This window comes from Equus przewalskii, chromosome X (assembly GCF_037783145.1).
Source record: "Equus przewalskii isolate Varuska chromosome X, EquPr2, whole genome shotgun sequence".
Classification (NCBI taxonomy): domain Eukaryota; kingdom Metazoa; phylum Chordata; class Mammalia; order Perissodactyla; family Equidae; genus Equus; species Equus przewalskii.
The window spans coordinates 33392691-33413509 of NC_091863.1; the positions used below are offsets into that span (position 1 = coordinate 33392691).

Sequence of the window (20819 nt, forward strand, 5' to 3'; positions counted from 1 at the left end):
TTCACTGTTACAATGAGTAGAAATTAATGTATTTTTAGATTTGTCTTGTTACGACATGTATTTTGTAATTTGAGTATTATATTTCAATAAAAGGCCACTGTCTGTTTAAGACATTTCAGAGCAGGTAGGTCTCTAATTAACCTGGTAAGGGAAAAGGAGGTAATCCTTGGTGATCATTTCCTACCACTCTACATTCATAGAAGGCAAAATGATTAGAGAAAATATCCAAGATTGCACACCTCCACTGCATGCCATGCTCCACTTACATGATCTAATTCATAGTATGCCCACCCAACTAAGAGTCTCACCCTTTGTGGCCTAGGATATTACTGCTGAAAGCCATATAAGTGATTAGTACCATAATAAAAATGAACCTTTCAAATCATTAGGGTGACAATCATTTCATAATCTCCCAAAACTCTCAAAAGTAATCCTTCCTGGCCTTGGCAACTTAAACTGTCTACAGATCTCCACCACTACTTTATGAAGCCAATAACATTTTCTGAATTGGCAGTTATTTTTCCAGAAGTTTTTGTTACTGACACACTTTTGTTATTTCCCAGAATTCGTGTTTTATGCTGAGTTTAATAAATAACGTCTTTCTCCTTAGGTCCTCTGGGTTTCCTGACGAAGCACAGGCTAAAATCCAAGAATTGCCTTATCTTTGCAACTATAATGCTTAAACCATTTTTGTCCTCTAATTCTTTCAAAACTATGAACCACCTATTGCGTCCCAGGGAGAAGCCAAGAGAAAATCACAGTGCTGGGTGAAAACAAGGCACACTGAGACGAAAGAGCCCTGTGCGGCAAGGAAACCCCTTCCCGGGCTTCTCCTGACCCTCCCCACTCACAAGGGCCACTGGAGGTGGAGCGGATACCCACAAAAATGGAGGCGATATTGTATTCCAGAAAATGACACATAAGCCTTGCAGTTTGACCTTATATTATTCATGTCTCTTTATTATTTTGAAATTAAAAATTTTAATTAAAAAATCTCAAAATACATGAGTGCATGTTTGTTGTAAAAATTTCATACGCAAGTATACAAAATAGAAAAGCTGAATTTCTTCCACCCACCTCCCTCAACCCCAGTCCTTTCACAGAGGGAACACAGTAAAAAAGCCTGGGAAAAGCACACAACTTTCCAGACCTCTAGTATTTGAAAATACAAAGAGTTTCACTGCATGCTATGCATTGTTAAACATTCTGCTTTTCTATTAATATGTCTTAGAGACCACTCATATTACTGCATTGCAGCATTACCTCATTCTTTTTAACACTTGCATAATACTCTAGCGTGGACGTGCTGTGATTTATGTAACCAGGCCTCTCTTGATGGCTGGCCGCCAATGCTGCCGCGAACACCCTTTTGTGCACGCCCTGCGCTCACGTGCACAGACTACGTGCACAGATCTGCAACAGAGGCCCACAGGTTGATGTCCCTGTACACGCTCCATTTCCTTTTAAAGCCCGCTCTGGGCATGTCTTCCTTTCTTCATTTCACTTTGGATGTAATTAAATGTTGACAGTATGTTTTCTGAACAATATCTTTATCAGAGCAGACAGTTAATCCAGTAAAATGATAGCTCGTATACAATTGTCCATACCTCACAAATCCTCACATTTGCATCTACTTCAGTGCCTGGCATAGCCAAAAAATGTTTGTTGGATAGATAAGGAAAAGCTAACTAGATATGAGAGGTGTGAAATAAAAGTGTTCATAACCCAAAGTTCCTAAAGTTAGAAATTAGGTCTTAAAGTGGTTAGAGAATCAAGATTTAATTTGATCCCAAGTTTTGTATCTTCTATCTAGAAGCTGGGAAACAGTTCATTAAGTTTCTTAGTTTGGGGGGGAGTTGCAAGATGAATGAAAATCCTTACTTTACTATTGAAGTCTTCTCAAGGAACTCCATGAAATGAAGGAAGAAAATGTAAGATTAAAGACTAAATAGTAACAGGAAAGATTAAAGCAGGAAGTTACAGGCATATCTGGATTGATCCAGGTTTTACTGAATTACCATACATGCATTTTAATGCAAGAATATACCAAATATACCTACCCTCTGCCCATCCTCTACTGATCGCATCCTTGATGGGCAGCTGGGTAAGCAAAGGAGTAAGGCTTCACTTGGGCTTGGAATGAAGTCCTTCCTCCAGGTGGTGAAGAACATGGCAACTCTGTCCCTGAAGGTCCATAGGCGACATGGCCCAGTTAAGTGCTGGGGGCTCTGAAATGAGCAGATGTAGGGGAAGGTAGGCGTGAGGCTGACCCCGCAGACCACTGCATACAACAGGACGGTGGTTTCGCAGTCCAGGAAACAAACAGGACAAAGTCAGAAGTGGATGACTTTTTGCGTAAAAGGAATAGAGGAAGTATGAATGAATTCATGAATTTGTTGAAAGAAAATGATGTCTCAATTTCCATAAGGATGTTGAAATTTCCTTCTTAAATGTCACAATGAAGGCCCAGGCTTAGTTAATCGTCTAACTAACATTTACATCTCTGAATACTCCTAAGCTATCGGTTGACCTTCAGTCAACAAATAGTCATCGAGCACACGAGGCCAGGCCTTGTGCTCAGAACAGAAAGAGCTGTGACTGCCGTGGGAGTTGGCTTTTCCTAACGGTGCCATAAACAAGATAGCCAGTGCAGAGCTTTCCCCGACACCCATTTGTGACGCTGGCCTGGGCCCTGCCCCAGCTTTGGTGGGTCAAGTCACTGTGTTCTCCAGTCCCCACTGACCGGCCTGAGCCCACCTCCTTGCCCTGCTGCCTCAAGATACCAGAGACACCGGGTACTAACAGTTCTGTAGTAATTGGAAATGGCTAGAAAATGGCCTGTTAGGCAATTGTTTTTCTTGCCTTCTTCCAAAAAGGAAGGATTTCTATCTCAACACTTATATCACAGCCCACCCTGTGGGCATCCTCATGAAAAAGACTTTTAGGAAGGGTGGGGGGGGACTGGGGACAGGACTTGTGTGCCAGTGGGTAGAAAACCGTGTGACCCTTCACACAGGCCTGGCTGAACACAGCCTTTACTATGTTAAATAGCTAGAGTTTAGGACCAGAAAAGAATCTCACCTTTTAAATAGTGAACAAAACAAAACAAAACAAAAACCCCTCAAACAAAAACACACACCCTGGGTGATAGCAAGCTTTGGCAAGAGAGTATCTAATATTTTTCAGTCAGTTTAGATTATACAATATCAAGCTTATGAATATTAAAAAAATACTCCCAAAGAGTCAAAGGAAAGTCCAGGAAAAGACAACAAAAATTCCTTTTTGTTTGGGTGGAGTACTGTCGTAAAAGATTTTCCCATTGTACAGAAAAGGATGGCTGAGATGGACGCCATGTTGACTTTCACAGAACATGCCTGGTTTTTGTCCAAGGGCAACCTAAAATCAAAGAAAATATTTAGTTTTGTTTGAAGGAAGAAAAGTAAAATACCGAAGGCATTTATTTTAACAAGTTTTTCTTCTGGAAATTAACGAGTTGCTATTCATGCCACAGCTAACGGCTAGGCATCAGCAGCACCACTTTAGGGCTGAAAGGGGTTTTGATTATCTTATAAAGTTGATTCACTGCAGACCAGCCCAGTGACTTCAGGTATATTTGACTCAACAGAGCTGACAGGGAGTTTATGTTGAATTACTCCACAGATGTGAGAAGCATCAGTCAGAAAGAGCACAAAGCTCAGTGTCCTTTCTTTCAAATAATAAGGACATAGGGAAACCTCAGATGAGACTAAGGTGTGTGTTCATTATGGCCTTACATAAGAGAACACATACCTGAGAGACGAGGCTGGTCTGTCCTTACTTAACATCGTATGCCTAAACTCACCTCAGGCTTTTCCTTCAGGTGTTTGCGCCCCAGGCTCCTCTGAATGCGGTTTTTGATGCTGTAGATGGAAGCTGTCTAGCTTCTGCATGTCTTCCGTAAGACCACTTCGAAGATCCTCATTGTCTTTCAGAAATTCTTTCAGCACTTCCAGTCGATTTGAGATCTGCAAGAGGAAACCGTACAGTGTACAGCTTAGCTAATTTTATAGCACACTTGTAATTCAGATGAAAAGCTTACCAGCTCCAAGACTGGCTGCTCAGGTGTTCACCAAGAGACAGAAACCTTGGCTACAGGCATCTCTCCACAGACAGGTTAAGGTTTGAAAACTAAAACCAAAACAAATCCTTTAAACAAAGCATCCTCTACTCAATTAAAACCCCGGATAGCTGGTTCTGGGCCACACAAGGGGGTGTTTGCTTGTCTCCTCAAAGTTTTTTGTTTTAAAACTTCCTGCATTTATATGAAAGGACTTCATATATATACACGTACACACACATATATATCACACATGTATACACATATACACATATATGTATATAAAAACAAAATGAACGCTTTTCATTTTGTGTTATACCCATACATGTATTACTATTAAATATATATACACACATATATGTACATATGGATAGCCATACACACATATATGCATCCATATACATATAGATATATATGTAGATGTATATAGATATATAGATTTTTTTTTTTTTGAGGAAAATTAGCCCTGAGCCAACTACTGCCAATCCTCCTCCCTTTGCCGAGGAAGACCAGCCCCGAGCCAACATCCACGCCCATCATTCCCCACCCGATACGCGGGATGCCCACCACAGCATGGCTTTTGCTAAGTGGTGCCACGTCCGCACCCGGGACCCGAACCGGCGAACCCTGGGCCGCCGAGAAGAGGAAGGCGCAAACCCAACTGCTGCGCCACCGGGCCGGCCCCTAGATGTATATATATTTAACATGGATGGGTACAGAATTTGAAATGAGCACAAGGGTACAAGGTAAAAAGTTGGTCCTCTTCCAAACCCTGTCCTCAGTCACCCAGCTGCTCCCCCGAGAGGTGACCACAATGAAGTTTCTCGTATTTCTTCCAGAGATATTCTATGCATTTACATGTGAGCATGTGCATATATTGTATATACGTTTTTAAAAACATAAACGGCAGCACAGTAATCTTTGTTCTTCAAGTGATTTTTTCTATATCAGATCAGAAAGAGTGGCCTCATGTATTTTTGAATGGCCAGATAGTATTTCAGTTATGGATGCTTCATATTTTAACATATTTCAGACTTTCTGCTAAGACAAATACTGCTGCAGTGACTAACCCGGCGCACGTGTCAGTTTGCTAAGTGGTAAGTCCACTTGTAGGATCTGTTTTTAGAAGTGGAATGCAGTTTTAATTCTGATGGAGTTTTTTGTTTTAATTTATTAATAGACTTTGCCAAAACTGCCCTCTATAGAGGCTGCAGCAATTTAAATTCCCACCAGTGACGTTCTTCCCGACATTTTAACCAAGAAAAGCACTCTCAGCCTAGTACTACAGAAGTGTTTTCACGGGGCTCATCCCAGGATACCCTCACCGGTCACTGTGCTTACTGCAAAGATGAGAGTTACTCATATTTTTGGGTGGGGTGAATTTTTTTAATGGGGCACCCCCAACTCCAAGCTAAGTCCAGGTGATCTAAATCTAAGGAAGATGGAGTACCCTACCCCTAGCTGAGAGGCAGATCTTAAACTTTAGAGATGCACGTAGCTGATTCAGATGCAGTAGGTCTAGGGCGGAACCTAAGCAGGCACTCAGGTTGTCGTGATGTCAGGGAATAAAATAGCCAGATGCTGGACGCCGGCTGCCAGGGATGGAAGGGAGGGGGAAGACTGGCTATGGCTTGTGGCCAGGATGAACAGGGAGCAGGGGGGGCCAGGGAGGAGCTGAAGATGACTGGAGGTCTTCAGATAGCTTAGTAAGTAGACGGGGATGTGCCTTTCAGCTGGAGCTGTTCATTACACGGCTGGAAACAAGCCTACAGCTCCTGAAAGATACCTGGGCTTTAAATAATAAACCTGGAAACCATAAAAACGTGAAGTGAAGATTACACCAATGATATTATTCACAGCACACATTAGTAACCATGGGTACTGCACTGGTAGTGCTTACTGCCTGCGCCTGGGGCTCTAGACGCACCGCAGGTCCTTGCTGTGGTTTCCATCAGATGCCCACGACCGCAGTGGCTGGGTCTGTGCACCACATACACGCTCCAAGACAGAGTGGGGTCTTCCCTCCTCCTGTTCGGAGACCTTCTCATTTGATGACTTGGGAGCTGTGATCCTCTCTGCTGTCACCTCTTGACCCTCTCTGCTCTTGAAATGTGCTTAATAGGAGCAATTCTGGGGCCAGCCCAGTGGCCAAGCGGCTAAGTTCACGCACTCCACTTCAGTGGCCCAGGTTTCGTCAGTTCGGATCCCGGGCGTGGACATGGCACCACTCATCAGGCCATGCTGAGGTGGCGTCCCACATGCCACAACTAGAAGGACCCACAACTAGAATACAAAACGATGTACTGGGGGCCTTTGGGGAGAAGGAAAAGTAAAAAATTAAAAAAAAAAGAGAAGCAATTATCTTTTAGCTGGGTGGGGAGACAGAGTCAAAAGGAGCTTTTTTTTAAAAAAATTAAGAATGGGGATCGCTTGTGCACGTTTATATGTAAAGGGAGAAGAGGAAGCAGGGATGGAAAAACTGAAAGTACTAGAAAACTTACGGTATATCCAGACAGACCTGGATATTGAAGCCCAGCTTTGTCACTTAACCAGCTGTGTAACTTCGGGCAAGATACTTGACCTCTCTGAGCTTACTTCCATGTATGCAAATAACGGATGATGATACCAACACCAACTAGGATTCTTGTATGGATTAGAAATCTACTAAAAGCACTTAGCATTGTGTGTGGTACATTCCTTCCCTCCTGCATTCATTTAACAAATGTTTATTGAGAGTCTACTATGTCCCAGGCAAAAGATGCTTAGCACCTCCATCCTCCCAGTCACTTAAGCCAAAACTCTTGCACTTGTCTTTGACGCCTCTCTTTCTCTCACACGCCACACCTGCCCACCTTCTCACCACCTCTGCACTTCCACCCTGGCCCGAACCACCATCTCTCCTACCCAACTGCAGCAGCCTCGTGACAGGTCTCCTTGCTTTTACCTTTGCCCCCTCCCCCGACAGGGCAACCTCACCCTAGCAGCCGTGTTATTCTGCTGCTCAGAACTCGGCCACAGCTCCCGCCTCAGGAGTAAGAGCCTAGATCCTCCTAATGGTTCACAAGGCACAATATGACCTGCTTCCTCCACCTCCACTTTTCACCTCCCCACCTGCTATTCCTCCCCTCCCCTCCCCCCCTCCAGCCACCCTGCTCACCTTTTTGCTGTTCCCTCTGCCTGAATGTTCTTCCTCCAGATGTGCACGTCGCTAATCCTCCCCTTCTCCACGAGGCCACTCTGACACCCATGCCCACTCTGCCATTCCTGATCCCCCCAGGCTCTGCTCGACACAGCACTTCTCCTCCTTCTAACGCACCACATCCTTTACTTACTACGTTGTCTGTATACTGTCTGTCTCCCCCTACAGGGATCTTTGTTTTGCTCACCGAGGCACATCAAGCTTCTAGAACTGTGCCTGGCACATAGCAGGTGCTCGCTCAGTAAATATTCTGAAATATGAAAAATGAAGTGCCTTTCGCTCCTTGCCCTGACTGCCTCGAATACATTCTGTCACTGCTCCTTCTCCCCAAGCTTCTCCACGGACCTCTGAAAAGGTGGGTCCCTAACCAGGGTTTAAGAAATCAGTAATGATTTTTAAAGGATGCGCAAATTCTTTACACGTTTTTTAGCTACTTATTGCTCTCCATGTTCTCTAGCTAAATTTTTAAGCCCCCAGATCCTAACAGAGCACCAAGGGCTGGTGGGATGATGTGAAGGGCTCTTGGGTGGCAGCTGAATTGGCCTGCAGACGGGCCCATGGTGGACACACTCCACCCGTGTCCCGAGGGGGCTGAGCAGCTGCTGTTCCCATTGGCTCCGAGGCAGAACGCAGTTTACAATCACAGTTATATGTGCATAGTGTACTTTAATGGGAGCCCCTTTTTATAATGTTATATTGATATATTAAGGCTTGTCAGTGGAACAGAAAAGAATGGAGATGATAAGCTCTCTCTGCGATGCGCTCCTTGGCCTCCCAAGCTCCGCGATGCATTTGCAGGAACTGTCACACTAAATTACCAGCATTAACCATTTTTTCCCAACTTGGCGTTCCAACCCTAGCCCTACTGTTTTAATGAATACCAGAAACAGGTCTTGTTAAACATTTGAAAAAAAGGTCTCATGGCCATAATATAATCACTGTATTTCTTGATTTCTAGATGCATATCTTAACATCTCAAATGAGAATGCATCTTACCATTGATAGTGTCTTACAATAAACTGGCAAGTTCTTCTTTCTTAGAAGTAACTGAATTAATGGTGTGTCTTACAACTGATGGCATTTTAGACTCACTGAAATTCAGTTTATTGACTCTTCTGACTCTGGAGGCTAACCCTAAAGAACATGGATAACCATATACGGTATTGAACTTTCAAAAGAGGTCAGTTCCACACACCATGGCAAGCCAACCTTCACTTCTTAAGAGATAACATGCCAATCAATCTGAACTTACATTTTGATCAACTGAAATATCAAGAGAAATGCCATGGTCTACTGAACAGAAAGCATGAAAGATGAGCATTTATCAACTCTGTCTAGAGACTTTGGGACCCAGAGGACAAGCCAATTAACCTCAATTTGCTCTCTGTAAAAGAGAGATAATGAGAGAGTGAAATTTACAGTTGCTAGCTCTTCGGTGATACAAGATCTGCAGCATGGCATGTGGAAAGGCACAGGACCAGAGCGGGGAGACCGCCGGGCCAGTTCTCACAGCCCAGCGTGTCGCCTTGCATCTTTGCATCCATCAGTGCCTCCTGCTCCTTGGGGTCACTGCCTCATGTGAAAAGTGGGGGATATGATGATTGTCAGGTTCTCTTCCAGCTCCCAACTTACACGGACTCCTGGCTTGAGTGTGTTGCTACTAATGCATTTTGCTCTTTGTTACACAAACAGGAAAAGATCTGCAGCGCCCTCAAGAGAGAAGAGAGAACTACTGACAACTCAGGGGCCTGGAGCCTGATCCTCCGGTTAAGACTTTTTCTGTTCTGCTTCTGAAAGCAGCAGCAGAAGGAGAACTGCGGCTGGCTCCAATGGCATTTTAAAATAAAGCAAGATGAAACACATGGACTCAGATAATAGAAGATTTAACATTCTTATTCATCATTTTAAATTCCTATTGTGTGCCAGGATGGGCACCCCCAATAACCAGTGGTACCCAGTCCCTGTGCTAAAGGAGTCTCACCATGCTGAATAAGGCATCTGGGTCAAGGTCAGAACAGTTAATATGGACCAGTAAGGAGCATGGCTTAATGAATGAAATACACACTTCGTATTACATAAACACTCTCCCTGTGTATTTAGTGAAGTAATCAGCAAAACTACTTTGCTCGGACAAGGTGGAATGGAGAGGTAAAATGATTTGTTCAGGATCCCCTGGTGATCTAGAATTGTAATCCAGCAAGTGCTGGAGTATTTCTGAATCTTCCTAGAATACAATTCTACTACTGTTGGTTTTTTTTAATACCTTGCATGTAACAAAGGGGAATCGTTTCTCCTGCACTCCCTATCAAGACTTAAAACCATCATTAGCCTGCAGTGTCCTAAGCTAGAAACCTGTTGATCCTTTAACTGCCCCCACCCCTTCTCCACCTCCTTCCAGCCCCATGCCACCTCTAAGTAATCTAAGCAGCCACCAGGAGCCATCAGCTCTGCCCAAGCAGTGCCTCCAGAATCCGGCTCCTCCCCACCTCTAGTTTCTGTCCTCTTTCTCTCACCCTCACACAACCCCAAGAGCCTCCTGGCTAGTCTCCAACTCCCAACTGCCGGAAGAGTGACCTTGCTAAAAGCCACCATCTGATCCATTGCATCTACTCTTTCTTCTTAAAAACCTCTGTCTGCCCCCTGCTGCTTTTCAGGAATAAGGTCCAAACACCTTGGTGTGGCATGGAAAAGCTTTCAACATACAGCTTCAACCTACCCGACCACCCTCACCTCTGACCCACCTCCTATGCCTGCGCAGGCCCAGGCTATTCTTTCTGCCTTTCCCAGTGCTGTTCCTTCTGTGAAGAACGCCCTTCTCCTCTTGCCAATTTGCCAAACTCTTAGCGAATTCTTAGTCCCAGCTCAACAGTGCCTTCTCAGCGAGGCCGCCTTTTGCAGCCGGCCCTGGCCTGCAGAGAGCCCTCAGGGCCTTTTGTTGAGGGCTCCGTGGCAGCCCTTCTCGTGCTGCTCCACTTTGAGGCACACCCTCAGCATTTAAATGCTTGCTAAGGGAAAATATTTAAGGGTAATAGTAATTTGTGCCAAAAGAATATTCACTTCTGGAAATTATCTGACTATAAATCAGAAACATAACTGGCAATATGTTAAAATGAGCCACTTTTCCTCCCTGGCACCCCTCTTCGTTTTGTTTACTCACACAGAGGATGTAATATTTTTTACCTCTTCAGGCAACACTTCTTGTTCTTTTGCTTGAAGATACATCTCTTGCAGTTTTTCCTTTAGTAATTCCATTTCTATTTCATTTATTTGGTTCTCACTCAGGTAAACTCCTGTTTCATAGTTACATCCATCTCGTTCATCTTCCTCGGGAATGTGAACAGCCCAGTCAGACGTCAGCAGCTGTTGGATTACCAAACAAATATATGAACCGATTGAATGGAAAAGATATTCTATTGGATTACTCAAAGAATTTATAATTCGGGGCCGGCCTGGTGGCGCAGTGGTTAAGTTTGTACACTACGCTTTGGCAGCTCGGGATTCGCCAGTTTGGATCCTGAGTGTGGACCTATGCACCACTTATCAAGCCATGCTGTGGCAGGCATTCCATATATAAACTAGAGGAAGATGGGCATGGATGTTAGCTCAGGGCCAATCTTGCTCAGCAGCAGCAGCAGAAGAAGAAGAATTTATAATTCAACATCATTGAGTGGATCCATTGTAATAACACCCTGTGACCACAGAAAAGCTCTTCAGCCTAGCACAATTCTAGATTTCATATCAACATTTCTTCCCCTACTTACATTCTAAAATTTCACTTAAATCGAATAAACTTCAAATTCTAAATGAGTGACTATGTTTTTGTTCCCCCTTAGTTCTTTATGCCAGAACTGTTAAATATGATTTTTACCTGTTCTATTCTGGAGTATACGGCCACAATCTCTGGGATATTCGTGAATTCATTCAGGAAATTTCGGATTTTCATCTGAAAATCTCGAAGCCACACAGAAGACACTTTCATCTCTGAAGAGTGCATGATCTCATTACGACACTTAATCACCTAGGAAAGACAAAAAGGATAAAAGGCTCCAAAGTCAAACAATAGGGTAAAGTGAGATTTTGTAGTTCCAAAGAGAACGTGCAGAAAGGCTCTTATTAATTACCAAATCCACAAGTGGGGCCCGTGGGTGCTGTCAAGGCTCAAAGATATGTTCAACCCCCTGCCGCTTGAATACTAAATTAATCAGGGTAAGAAATACAAGCAAGCGTCCAACTACCCTTAGCCCTTGACATCGAGTGACTGGCTGGATATCTCTCACCCAATCCCCCAGAATCCCTTGACTGAAAACTACCCGCCAAAGAATAAGAGTAGTGGCCACTGGCCCTGGGTGAACCCAAAGGCTGAAGCAGACAATGCAAAAACCTTTAAAATGTTGTTGGAGCTCCAGGAAGCTGGGCCAAGGGAGTTTTTGGTGTGAAAACCATGATGAAAAGAAAATCAACTTTTGCCTACATTTTATGACAAATAATTCTGTCTAATCATATATTAATATATAATTCATGTAAAGTCTTCCCCATTTTTGGTTAAAAGATATCAAAGTACTGTGATAGTTTTTGTCTCTGCTGATGTCATAAAGGATTCTCCATCCTTTCAGCTCTTGGCATGCTAGCAAAATAGACATGTATTTCCTCTACATATAAATAATCCAAGGATGCTATACACTCTTTTCAATGACCCAATGAGCAATAAATGTGCAAGAGCTGTTCTCTGGTGAAGGAGGGGAAGCCTAAATCTCCCAGAGGAAATCTGACAAGCATAGCGATCTATTCTGACCTTGTTTATCCATTAGTGTTTGTATTTTCTTCAGTTCTATGTAACTTGATCTCTCAACTGTTTAGCCAATGAGACTCAAAGGGCAGGATTCAAATGCTAGCATACAACAGACAGAAGGATGCACTGCTCTGTATCTTTTTTTTAACATGGAAAATTACTTTGCTTCTGTTTATGGCAGAACAGGGAAGAGAAATCTGAGGTTCATCTATTTTAGCAGCAAAAGTACAACAGCAGGCTGTTGGGAAACTTCAATTCGCACGGGGGTTCTTGGACATCATGGAAGGTGCACCTAATGTGAGCCCCGCTAGCCTGCTTAACGATGCCAACTTTGAACCAAAGCCTAACTTTCTGTGCACACCACTGTTCTGGGGAGAAACTGTGAGCTATGTCTGCACCGCCCACTTAGCATCCCAGGGTGTTTCTTGGCTGGTCTTCACGGTACCGACCTGACTCTCACTGTATGGTTTTAAATCTGACAGCTCTTACCTCTGTGACTTTCTTCCGATCAACCATGAAGTGATCACAGGAGTTGATGAGACTTAGAAGAGCAACTGCATCACATTCCTCGGGGCCTGTTTTGTCTGCCAGTCCTCGGGGCATGAAGGCCTGTAGTAGGGGAGGCACAAGGGGCATCAGTCTCCTCCAACTCCAGGAGTAGGTGGGGCAAAGGTTATTGGCTTGTTTCCCAAATGGTGACTGAAATTCTCTTACTGAGGTTTCAAGTTAGAGCCTCGTGAGTCCAAAACACAAGTCAGGAAACTGTGACAGCTGAGCCTCGGCCAAGGGCAATAACTGAAGAGTGGCTCTATCTGTCCCTCTGCTATTAGAGACCACTGACATAACTGGTTTTCTGTCCTTTCTTAAGGACATAAGAGCAGGAAGCATGGGTAGTATGCACTTTTTTTCTTTTCCTTACTGAAGTTTCAGTGGCTGAGTTGTTAAAGAAGAGTTAAAATTTAAAAATAATAGTTACTCCAAAGTGGACACTTTAAAATGACTTGAGAAAGTTACGTATGGTAGTATAAAGTTAAGAGTCTGGGCTGGTTCAAATCCCAGCTCTGCCACTTGCCAACTGCGAGACTTTGGGCAAGTTATTTATCCTCAGATTCCTCACCAGTAAATGGAGGATAACTGTCCTCATTGACCTCAAAGGATGTTCCGAGAATTCAATGAGTTAATGCGGGTAAAGCACTTGAACGGTGCCTGGCACATGCTAACAAACAGCCCAGAAATGTTGGCAAGCATGTTGATGGTGCAAGGTGAGCAGGACCTACAAAGGAGTTACAGATGGACCCCCAGGCTTGAGATACTAGATACACCAGAAGGGCCTCATTCTAGCATGATCTTGCCGTTTGTAGGCTTTTAGGGCATGGACCCCAAAAATGGTGTTATAGCAAGGCCTGGGCATATTTCTTTCTTGAAATATTTCCGAATTTACTTCTGAATGCAACGATTTTAACAAGCTAAGAAGCCAAGAGTACCTTCCTGCCAAGGGACTAGAAAAGAGGACTATGAAAAACTCCTCACAATAAGAACTCTGGATAGAGACTTGCTCCCTTGAAAACACGTTTCAGTAGGCAAGCAGCCACAATGCCTCCTCGAGTCCCTCTCGTGCTGGTATTTCAGAGACTTGTGGTAGTTGCCGACACGCCCCAAGGAGAGGCAGGGCTGTCTTCCTGATGGCGGTGGAATGCTGCACCCGAACCTCACGTCATTCAGCATTTTATATACACTGAATGGCCCCTATCAAAAGGTACAGCAGCCGTACTATCACTGTCTTTCTACGTCTTAACAGCCAGGGACAGGCCGACCCTCTGAAAGAAGCCTATTATGGACGCTACAGATGTTAAAAAGAAGTTAACTAACATGCCACACTAATTCAATAAAACAGAAGAAAAGAAAGGTCGCTTACTTCACCTGTGGCTGAGAAGAAAATCCAAAGTTAGAGGGGCCTCAAAACCAAGCGTAGGTTTGCTTTCCATTGTAACGTATGTCCTGTCTGGCATCTTCTCACTGATAGAAACCTGTCTCTTCCACGTTCAAGTTTCATTCTAGTACTTACTCCGCTTCTTCAGAACTAGACGGCGACAGGGAGGGAGGCTCTGCTGCCTCCTTGCCACGGAAAGCTATTTCTGAAAACTGTACCACTTCCACCGTGTTCCATATGGTAAACACACAGTGGCGAGCAACACACCCGACTGCCTCACACTACCCTCTACCGTTTCTTCACTGAGTAGTAGGAGACAAGGCTGGAGAAGCAAACAGGGGCCAGATCATGCTGGGCCTTACTGGCTCTGGAAAGGAGTTTGGAGTTTCTTCCAAGGACATCAGGAAGCCATCCAAGGGTTTTAGGCAAGGGAAGAAAATGGTCCAATTCCCACTTGAAGACCACCCTGCTGTGTGAACAGACCAGAGGGGACCAGAGCCGCAGAGGCGGGAGGTGGCTGCAGCCGGAGGCCAGGCAGGAGACGGTGAGAGTTGTGATGCGCAGATGGAGAGAAGGAAGAGCCCAAAAATATTTTGCAGGTACAAACAAACAGGTTAGTGAGAGGGGAAGAGATGCAACAAGAATTACTGTGGTTGGCTGGTGGTGGGGCATGGGCGCAGTTTTCGTGGGGACAGATGCACTGAGTCCTGCTTGAGAAGCATTACACTAAGTGAAATAAGTCTGAGAGAAAAATACCTCACTCACATGTGGAACCTAAAACAAAACAAAACAAAACAAAACATCGAGCTCACAGATACAGAGAATAGTCGCCAGAGGCAGGGGGTGGGGGGTGGACAAAATGGGTGGAGGAGGTCAAGAAGTACAAACTTCCAGTTATAAATAGGTCGTGGGGATGTGATGTACAGCATGGCGACTGCAGTTAACAATATTGTATCACATATTTGAAAGTTGCTAAGAGAGTAAATCTTAAAAGTCCTTATCACAAGAAAGAAAAACTTTTGTAACCATGTATGGTGACCAGTGTTAACTAGACTTATTGTGATCATTTCACAATATAGACAAACATCTAATCATTAGGTTGTACACCTGAAACATAATGTTATATGCTAATTATACCTCAATAGAAATTTTTTTTAAAGTGTACAGTTTAGTGGTTTTTAGTATATTCATTGAGTTGTGCAAACATTATCATAGTTGATGTTGGAACATCTTCACCACCCCAAAAAGAAACCCTCTACCCATTAGCTATTACCCGCTTTGTCCCCCAGGCCCTGGCAACCACTAATCTATTTTTTGTCTATAGAGATTTGCCTATTCTGGACATTCCATGTAAATGGAATCATACAATATACGACTGGCTTCTTTCACTTAGCATAACATTTTCAAGGTTCAGCCAATGCTCTGGCACGGTCAGTACTTCACCCCTTTTTATGGCTGAATAACATTCCACTGTGTGGATAGACCACATTTTGCTTATCCATTCAGCAGCTGATGGACATTTGTGTTGTTTCTACCTTTTGGCTGTTGTGAATAACGCTATTATGAACATTTGTGCACAGGTTTTTGTGCGGACGTATGTTTTCATTTCATTGGGTATATACCTAGGAGTAGAATTGCTAGGTCATATAGTAACTCTGTTTAATCTTTTACTTCTTAAAAATTAAATAAACCGAGGCAATATTAAAGCTATTTGGATGGTGACGGAAATAAGCTGGGAGGGAGGAAGAGTGGCTAACTGAAGACTCAAAGTCCTTGGCAGGTGGGAAGGGACAAGGTCCAACACACAAGGGGAGGGACGGAGTGATAAGAGGAGAGACGCCCTTCCTCCTCTGTAGCAGAAGGAAGAATATGGAGCACATGAAGGCAGGTTGGTGGGTCTGGTAAAAAGACAAGGCAGCACGTACATGGGGGCATTCGACTCCAAGAAGTGGGAGCCAGGTTAGCAGCTGGGAGTGAGGGTAGAGGAACAGGAGCCTATGGAAAGACATGGCCAGACCGTTAGGGCTCGTGATCATGAACTGAAAGTGAAACCAGTCAGCTCCCTTGTGAGAGTCTTCCCCCGAGTAGAAGCAGATGATGGTGCCATCAGGGTTGGAGTTGGGCCAGGCAAGTTCACGGAAAGGAGAAAAAAGGCCAAAATGACTGCAAGGGACTGATGAGAATGATGGACCGTGGAATCTGGGCTGGCTAAGGAGACAAAGGGAGCCAGAAGGGCAGAAGTTGCTGAGTATTGGGAAAGCAGTGGAAGCCTCAAAGATGTGGAAGCGAGGGGCCGGCCCAGTGGCCAAGTAGTTAAGTTCGCACACTCTGCTTGGGTGGCCCAGGGTTTCGCCAGTTCAAATCCTGGGCACAGACATGGAGCTACTTGTCAGGCCATGCTGAGGCGGCATCCAACATGCCACAACTAGAAGGACCCACAACTAAAATATACAACTATGTACCAGGGGACTTTGGGAGAAAAAGGAAAAATAAAATCTTTAAAAAAAAAAAAAAGATGTGGAAGCTGGGCAAGGGGTGGGGCGAGGGTGTTTGAATAAGTGCACCAAGGGCAAGCAAGCAAGATGTTGGACACTGCGACTTCCTGTGCTGACACGGTCCAGGTGTGAGCATGCAAGTGGGAGGCTGAGGTGGAGTGGACCAGAAGATGCTAGAGCAGGGAGCCCAGGAACTGAGAGGATGGGAGGTGGACTAGGTCTGCAGGTGACAGCAATGAAGAGGGTGAAAGGGTGGCATGGGCTTCAAGAGGATTCTGAGGGTATGAAAGCAGCAACAGAGACCAAACAAGTGAGGGACAGTCACAGAAAAGGGTAGAGTTTTGTTTTTTTCTTTTCTAAGTAAAGACAGAAGTTGGCAATGAAAAAAAAACCCGGGAGGGTGTAGATATGGTGGGTTTACTGGTCCATGACAGCCAAAAGTCTGGGGTCCACTGATACAGTCCAACTTCCTCATTTGAGGTTAGGGAACAGAGGCTGGCCCAATGTCACACCACAGAAGCTGCCTGTGGCTAACTAGCATGCAGACTGACTGACTCCCAAAGTTAATTTGTGTTACGAGGCCCCTTTGACTGCCCCTCCTCACCCCCTACTGACCTGGCAAACACGAAAAAGTTACAATTCTGGGCCCCGGCCCCGTGACTGAGTGGTTAAAGTTCTGCATTCCACTTAGGCGGTCTGGGTTCACGGGTTCAGATCCCAGACACAGACCTATTCCATTTACCAGCCATGCTGTGGAGGTGTTCCACACACCGAAAAAAAAAACAAAAAAAAACGGAGGAAGACTGGCACAGATGTTAGCTCAGGACTAGTCTTCCTCAGGCAAAAAAAGAGGAGGATTGGCAAAAGATGTTAGCTCAGGGAGACTCTTCCTTAGCAAAGAAAAAAAAAAAGTTAAAATTCCGCAATCAGCCCAGCTAGTAAGTCAAATTGCCAAGACCTGAAAACAGGCCTAATAGTCTCCTTCTGGCTGCCTACCCCACCCCCACCTCCCCAAAGTTGTATCCCCTCGCTGAGTACTTAAGGTCCTTTCTATTTTTTTTTAAAGATTTTTATTTTTTTTCCTTTCTCTCCCCAAAGCCCCCCAGTACATAGTTGTATATTCTTCGTTGTGGGTCCGTCTAGTTGTGGCATGTGGGACGCTGCCTCAGTGTGGTTTGATGAGCAGTGCCATGTCCGCGCCCAGGATTCGAACCAGCGAAACACTGGGCCACCTGCAGCGGAGCGCGCGAACTTAACCACTCGGCCACGGGGCCAGCCCCAAGGTCCCTTCTATTTTAGCCCTAACTTCTCTTGGTTTCTCTGCCATCCTCATGGCACCCTATACCCAAAATGAGCTACCCTCAAAAACGCCTCACATGCTTCCCCCTCTGTGCCCGTGCTCGCGATGCTCGCTCTACATCTTGCCCCAGCATCTCCTTGTTGAAACCTTTGCTATCTAAGCAGGAGTAGCTAACTCAAATGCCTGCAGGAGGCAGCCAGGTAGAAGAAAGCTTCCACTTACTTCACTAAGTTGACTTGGGTCCAAGATAACAGCCCTGAACCTCCTAGATCAAAGACCCAATCTCTCTCTCTGCATCTGTCTCTGAGGCCCAGGCTTCCACACAGAGTCCACAGACGCCCAGGGCTCCAGCTGACCCCTACCTGGTGAGTCACCTCTTCCTACCCTCTCGACCGCAGGTGCTTACCTTGGCTACCTCCCAGGCGTCGACGGGCCAGCGGCCCGGCCGGCAGTTTCCCCAGTAGACGTCTCCATTTCTGTTGGTATGATGTTTCAAAATTTCCTGTTTCCACGCTGCGCACACCTGACACTGAGGCTGAAACTACAAGGGGCGGCGGTGAGGAGGGGCCCCGAAGGGAGGGGCGCGTCTGGGTATCCGAGCCCCGGGCACTGCAGTCGGCCGCGCCCCAGGGAGGGCACGGGACACTGCGCTCGCGAACGGGGTGGGGGACGGGGATGGGGTGGAGGGCGGTGGCCGGGGCCCCGGTCCAGGTGCTCACCTGGCGGGCGCGCGGGCTGCACCGCGAGCCGCTGCGGCAGGCGGCTTGGGGGCCCAGGCCGGGGGCGGCGGCGAGCAGCGCGCGGTGGAAGGCGAGCACCTCTCGGCCGACGAAGCCCTGCAGGCAGCCGCGCAGCAGCAGCAGGCAGTGGCCCGCCTTCACCCAGTTCTTGTACTCGGCGCAGTTGAGGCGCGCGGCCAGCTCGGACGGCACCATGGCCCGATGGGGCGCCAGAGGATACAGGGAGAGGGGCGGGGCGGGCGGCAGCGCGCAGGCGCAGAAGGCTGGACGGAGCCGTCAGCGGGGCCCCGCCCGGAGGCCGCCCCCACGCGCAGGGCGGGGCTGGTACAGCGCGCCGCGCGGCGTCCTCGAGCCCCAGGGCGGGGCCCTCTGGCTTCCTCGGCACGTCGGCCCCACCCCAGCCTTAGGTGACAACAGACCGGGGAGTACTTGCCCGGTGTTTGCCCAGAAAGCCTCTACCTGAAACTCTCACACTCCCTTCTCTGTTCCCCCCATCTGAGACCCCGCTGGCCCCCGATTCGACTCCCTCTCTAGATGTCCGTGAAACACAGAAGGTGCTCAAGGCACACTTCTTGAACTACATGTGTTCCTTGCATTATACAGTTCTATAAAATTTACTTAACTGGCTCCTAAACCCACAGATTGGCTGTAGTGAATAGGGGCATTAGTGAAATGTGTGTCGCGCAAAATAGCACCTGTGGTGTGCCAAGGTGAGAAAAAGCTCAAAAATATCTGCCATTGGGCCACCTAGCAGAGGCAAACAGGACCACGCATCACCTGGACTCTGGAGAGCTGTACCGCTTCCAGCGGGAGAATGGCTTCTTCCGCGATGGTCCTGAAGCATCGAGCTTAGATGATGACTATTTAGTACTCTTGGTTATCTGATAATTAGCGCTCCTTGCATAAGGCAGTCTTAGTTAAATGCCAAGTGGCAGGAGGGTCAGAAGGCAATGGATCGTCAACTCCAAATGACAAGAAGTCATGTCAGTTATAGTTGCTTTTATTGAGCTTCTTGAGCTTGCAAAAAAAGTTAAAATTTACGTGTAGTCAAAAGGCTTTGAGGGAAGAGTCTAAACGTTGAAGTCTTCCCCTGACTCCGTGGTTCACAGCAAAGTGGCGCAGTGTTTAGGAGCGCTAGCTCTGGACTCAAACTGCCCCTTCTTAGCTGTCTGATCTTAGGCAAACTTAATTTGATCCTAGCAAATTACTTCATTTCTCTGGACCTCGGTTTCCTCATCTGTAAAAGGATGACTATTAATATTCTTTAATATTAATACCTAGCCCAATGGGTTGTTGTGAGGATTAAAAACACATTGAAATACTTAGAACAGTGCCTGGTAATAGTAAGCTCTCAGTAAATATTAGCTATTATTTTATATTGACCTAAATGTGCCCTTTCATCAATCAGTCATATTCTGGGCAAAGGTATTTTAACAAATCAACGGCCACTTGGAAGTGGAGGCAATTTATAGAAAATTGTGAGCAGATCACGGTCTCCTGGAGTTGCATAGCACAATGCTGGCTGGCCTCGGCTAATTTTTTCTTAATAACCTCAGTACTAAATCCATCCTAAGTAAACTTCTTTTTTTTTTTTTTTTTTTTAAAGATTTTATTTTTTCCTTTTTCTCCCCAAAGCCCCCCGGTACATAGTTGTGTATTCTTCGTTGTGGGTCCTTCTAGTTGTGGCATGTGGGACGCTGCCTCAGCGTGGTCCGATGAGCAGTGCCATGTCCGCGCCCAGGATTCGAACCAACGAAACACTGGGCCGCCTGCAGCGGAGCGTGCGAACTTAACCACTCGGCCACGGGGCCAGCCCCCTAAGTAAATTTCAAATCATTCCCTTAGACACACTATCCACTCCCATCAAACCAAATGAAAAAGAAAATTCCACAAGAAACAATGAAATATACATTAACATTTTCCCTTTCTGTCCCTTAAGTTCCCTGAACATAAATTCTCTTAAAATCTTCTGTATATTGATTTTATATGAAGAACATTTGGATGATAAATATTAAAGTGAAATGTAATAGGTATTTCTTTGGGGGAAAAATCATGAAAGAAAGGAACAACTTTTTAAGTTGGAATTGGATCTAAATTTAGAGCAGCAAAATTATACCTCTTGAAGTTATCAAATTAACCATGGTCCAAAGAATGCCTAATAAACTGTTAGTATCCTGTGGCTGAACAGGTTACTGTGTTAACTGCAACATAGTAAAGCTATTAGTGGTATTTATATTCAAATCCTGTATAGTTTAGTTTATGCTTGCATT

General features: G+C 45.5%; 1 protein-coding gene across 2 annotated transcripts; it reads right to left on the reverse strand.

Annotated features, from left to right (window-relative positions):
* Window positions 1–932: 932 nt before the first annotated feature.
* On the reverse strand, window positions 933–18880 carry CXHXorf38 (chromosome X CXorf38 homolog). Of its 2 annotated transcripts, none has more exons than XM_070603640.1 (7): window positions 18529–18880; window positions 18216–18350; window positions 12574–12693; window positions 11164–11313; window positions 10476–10655; window positions 3842–4004; window positions 933–3396 (listed from the first exon to the last, which is right to left on the reverse strand). In XM_070603640.1, the coding sequence occupies exons 1-6, from the start codon at window positions 18742–18744 to the stop codon at window positions 3843–3845; spliced, it is 963 nt and encodes a 320-aa protein (XP_070459741.1). In that variant the 5' UTR covers window positions 18745–18880; the 3' UTR covers window positions 933–3396; window position 3842. The 2 variants fall into 2 exon arrangements, with proteins under 2 accessions (XP_070459741.1, XP_070459742.1); XM_070603641.1 differs by having other exon boundaries at window positions 933–2228; window positions 18529–18861.
* Window positions 18881–20819: the final 1939 nt, after the last annotated feature.

Excerpts from the sequence above, each read along its gene's own strand:
- CXHXorf38 (XM_070603640.1), bottom strand. The coding sequence starts at position 18,744 with ATGGTGCCGTCCGAGCTGGCCGCGCGCCTCAACTGCGCCGAGTACAAG. Across the intron at positions 11,314-12,573 it reads ATCGGAAGAAAGTCACAGAG|GTGATTAAGTGTCGTAATGA; the intron begins GTAAGAGCTGTC and ends TGTCTTTCCTAG. Across the intron at positions 4,005-10,475 it reads AAGAAGTGTTGCCTGAAGAG|ATCTCAAATCGACTGGAAGT; the intron begins GTAAAAAATATT and ends TTCCTCTTGCAG.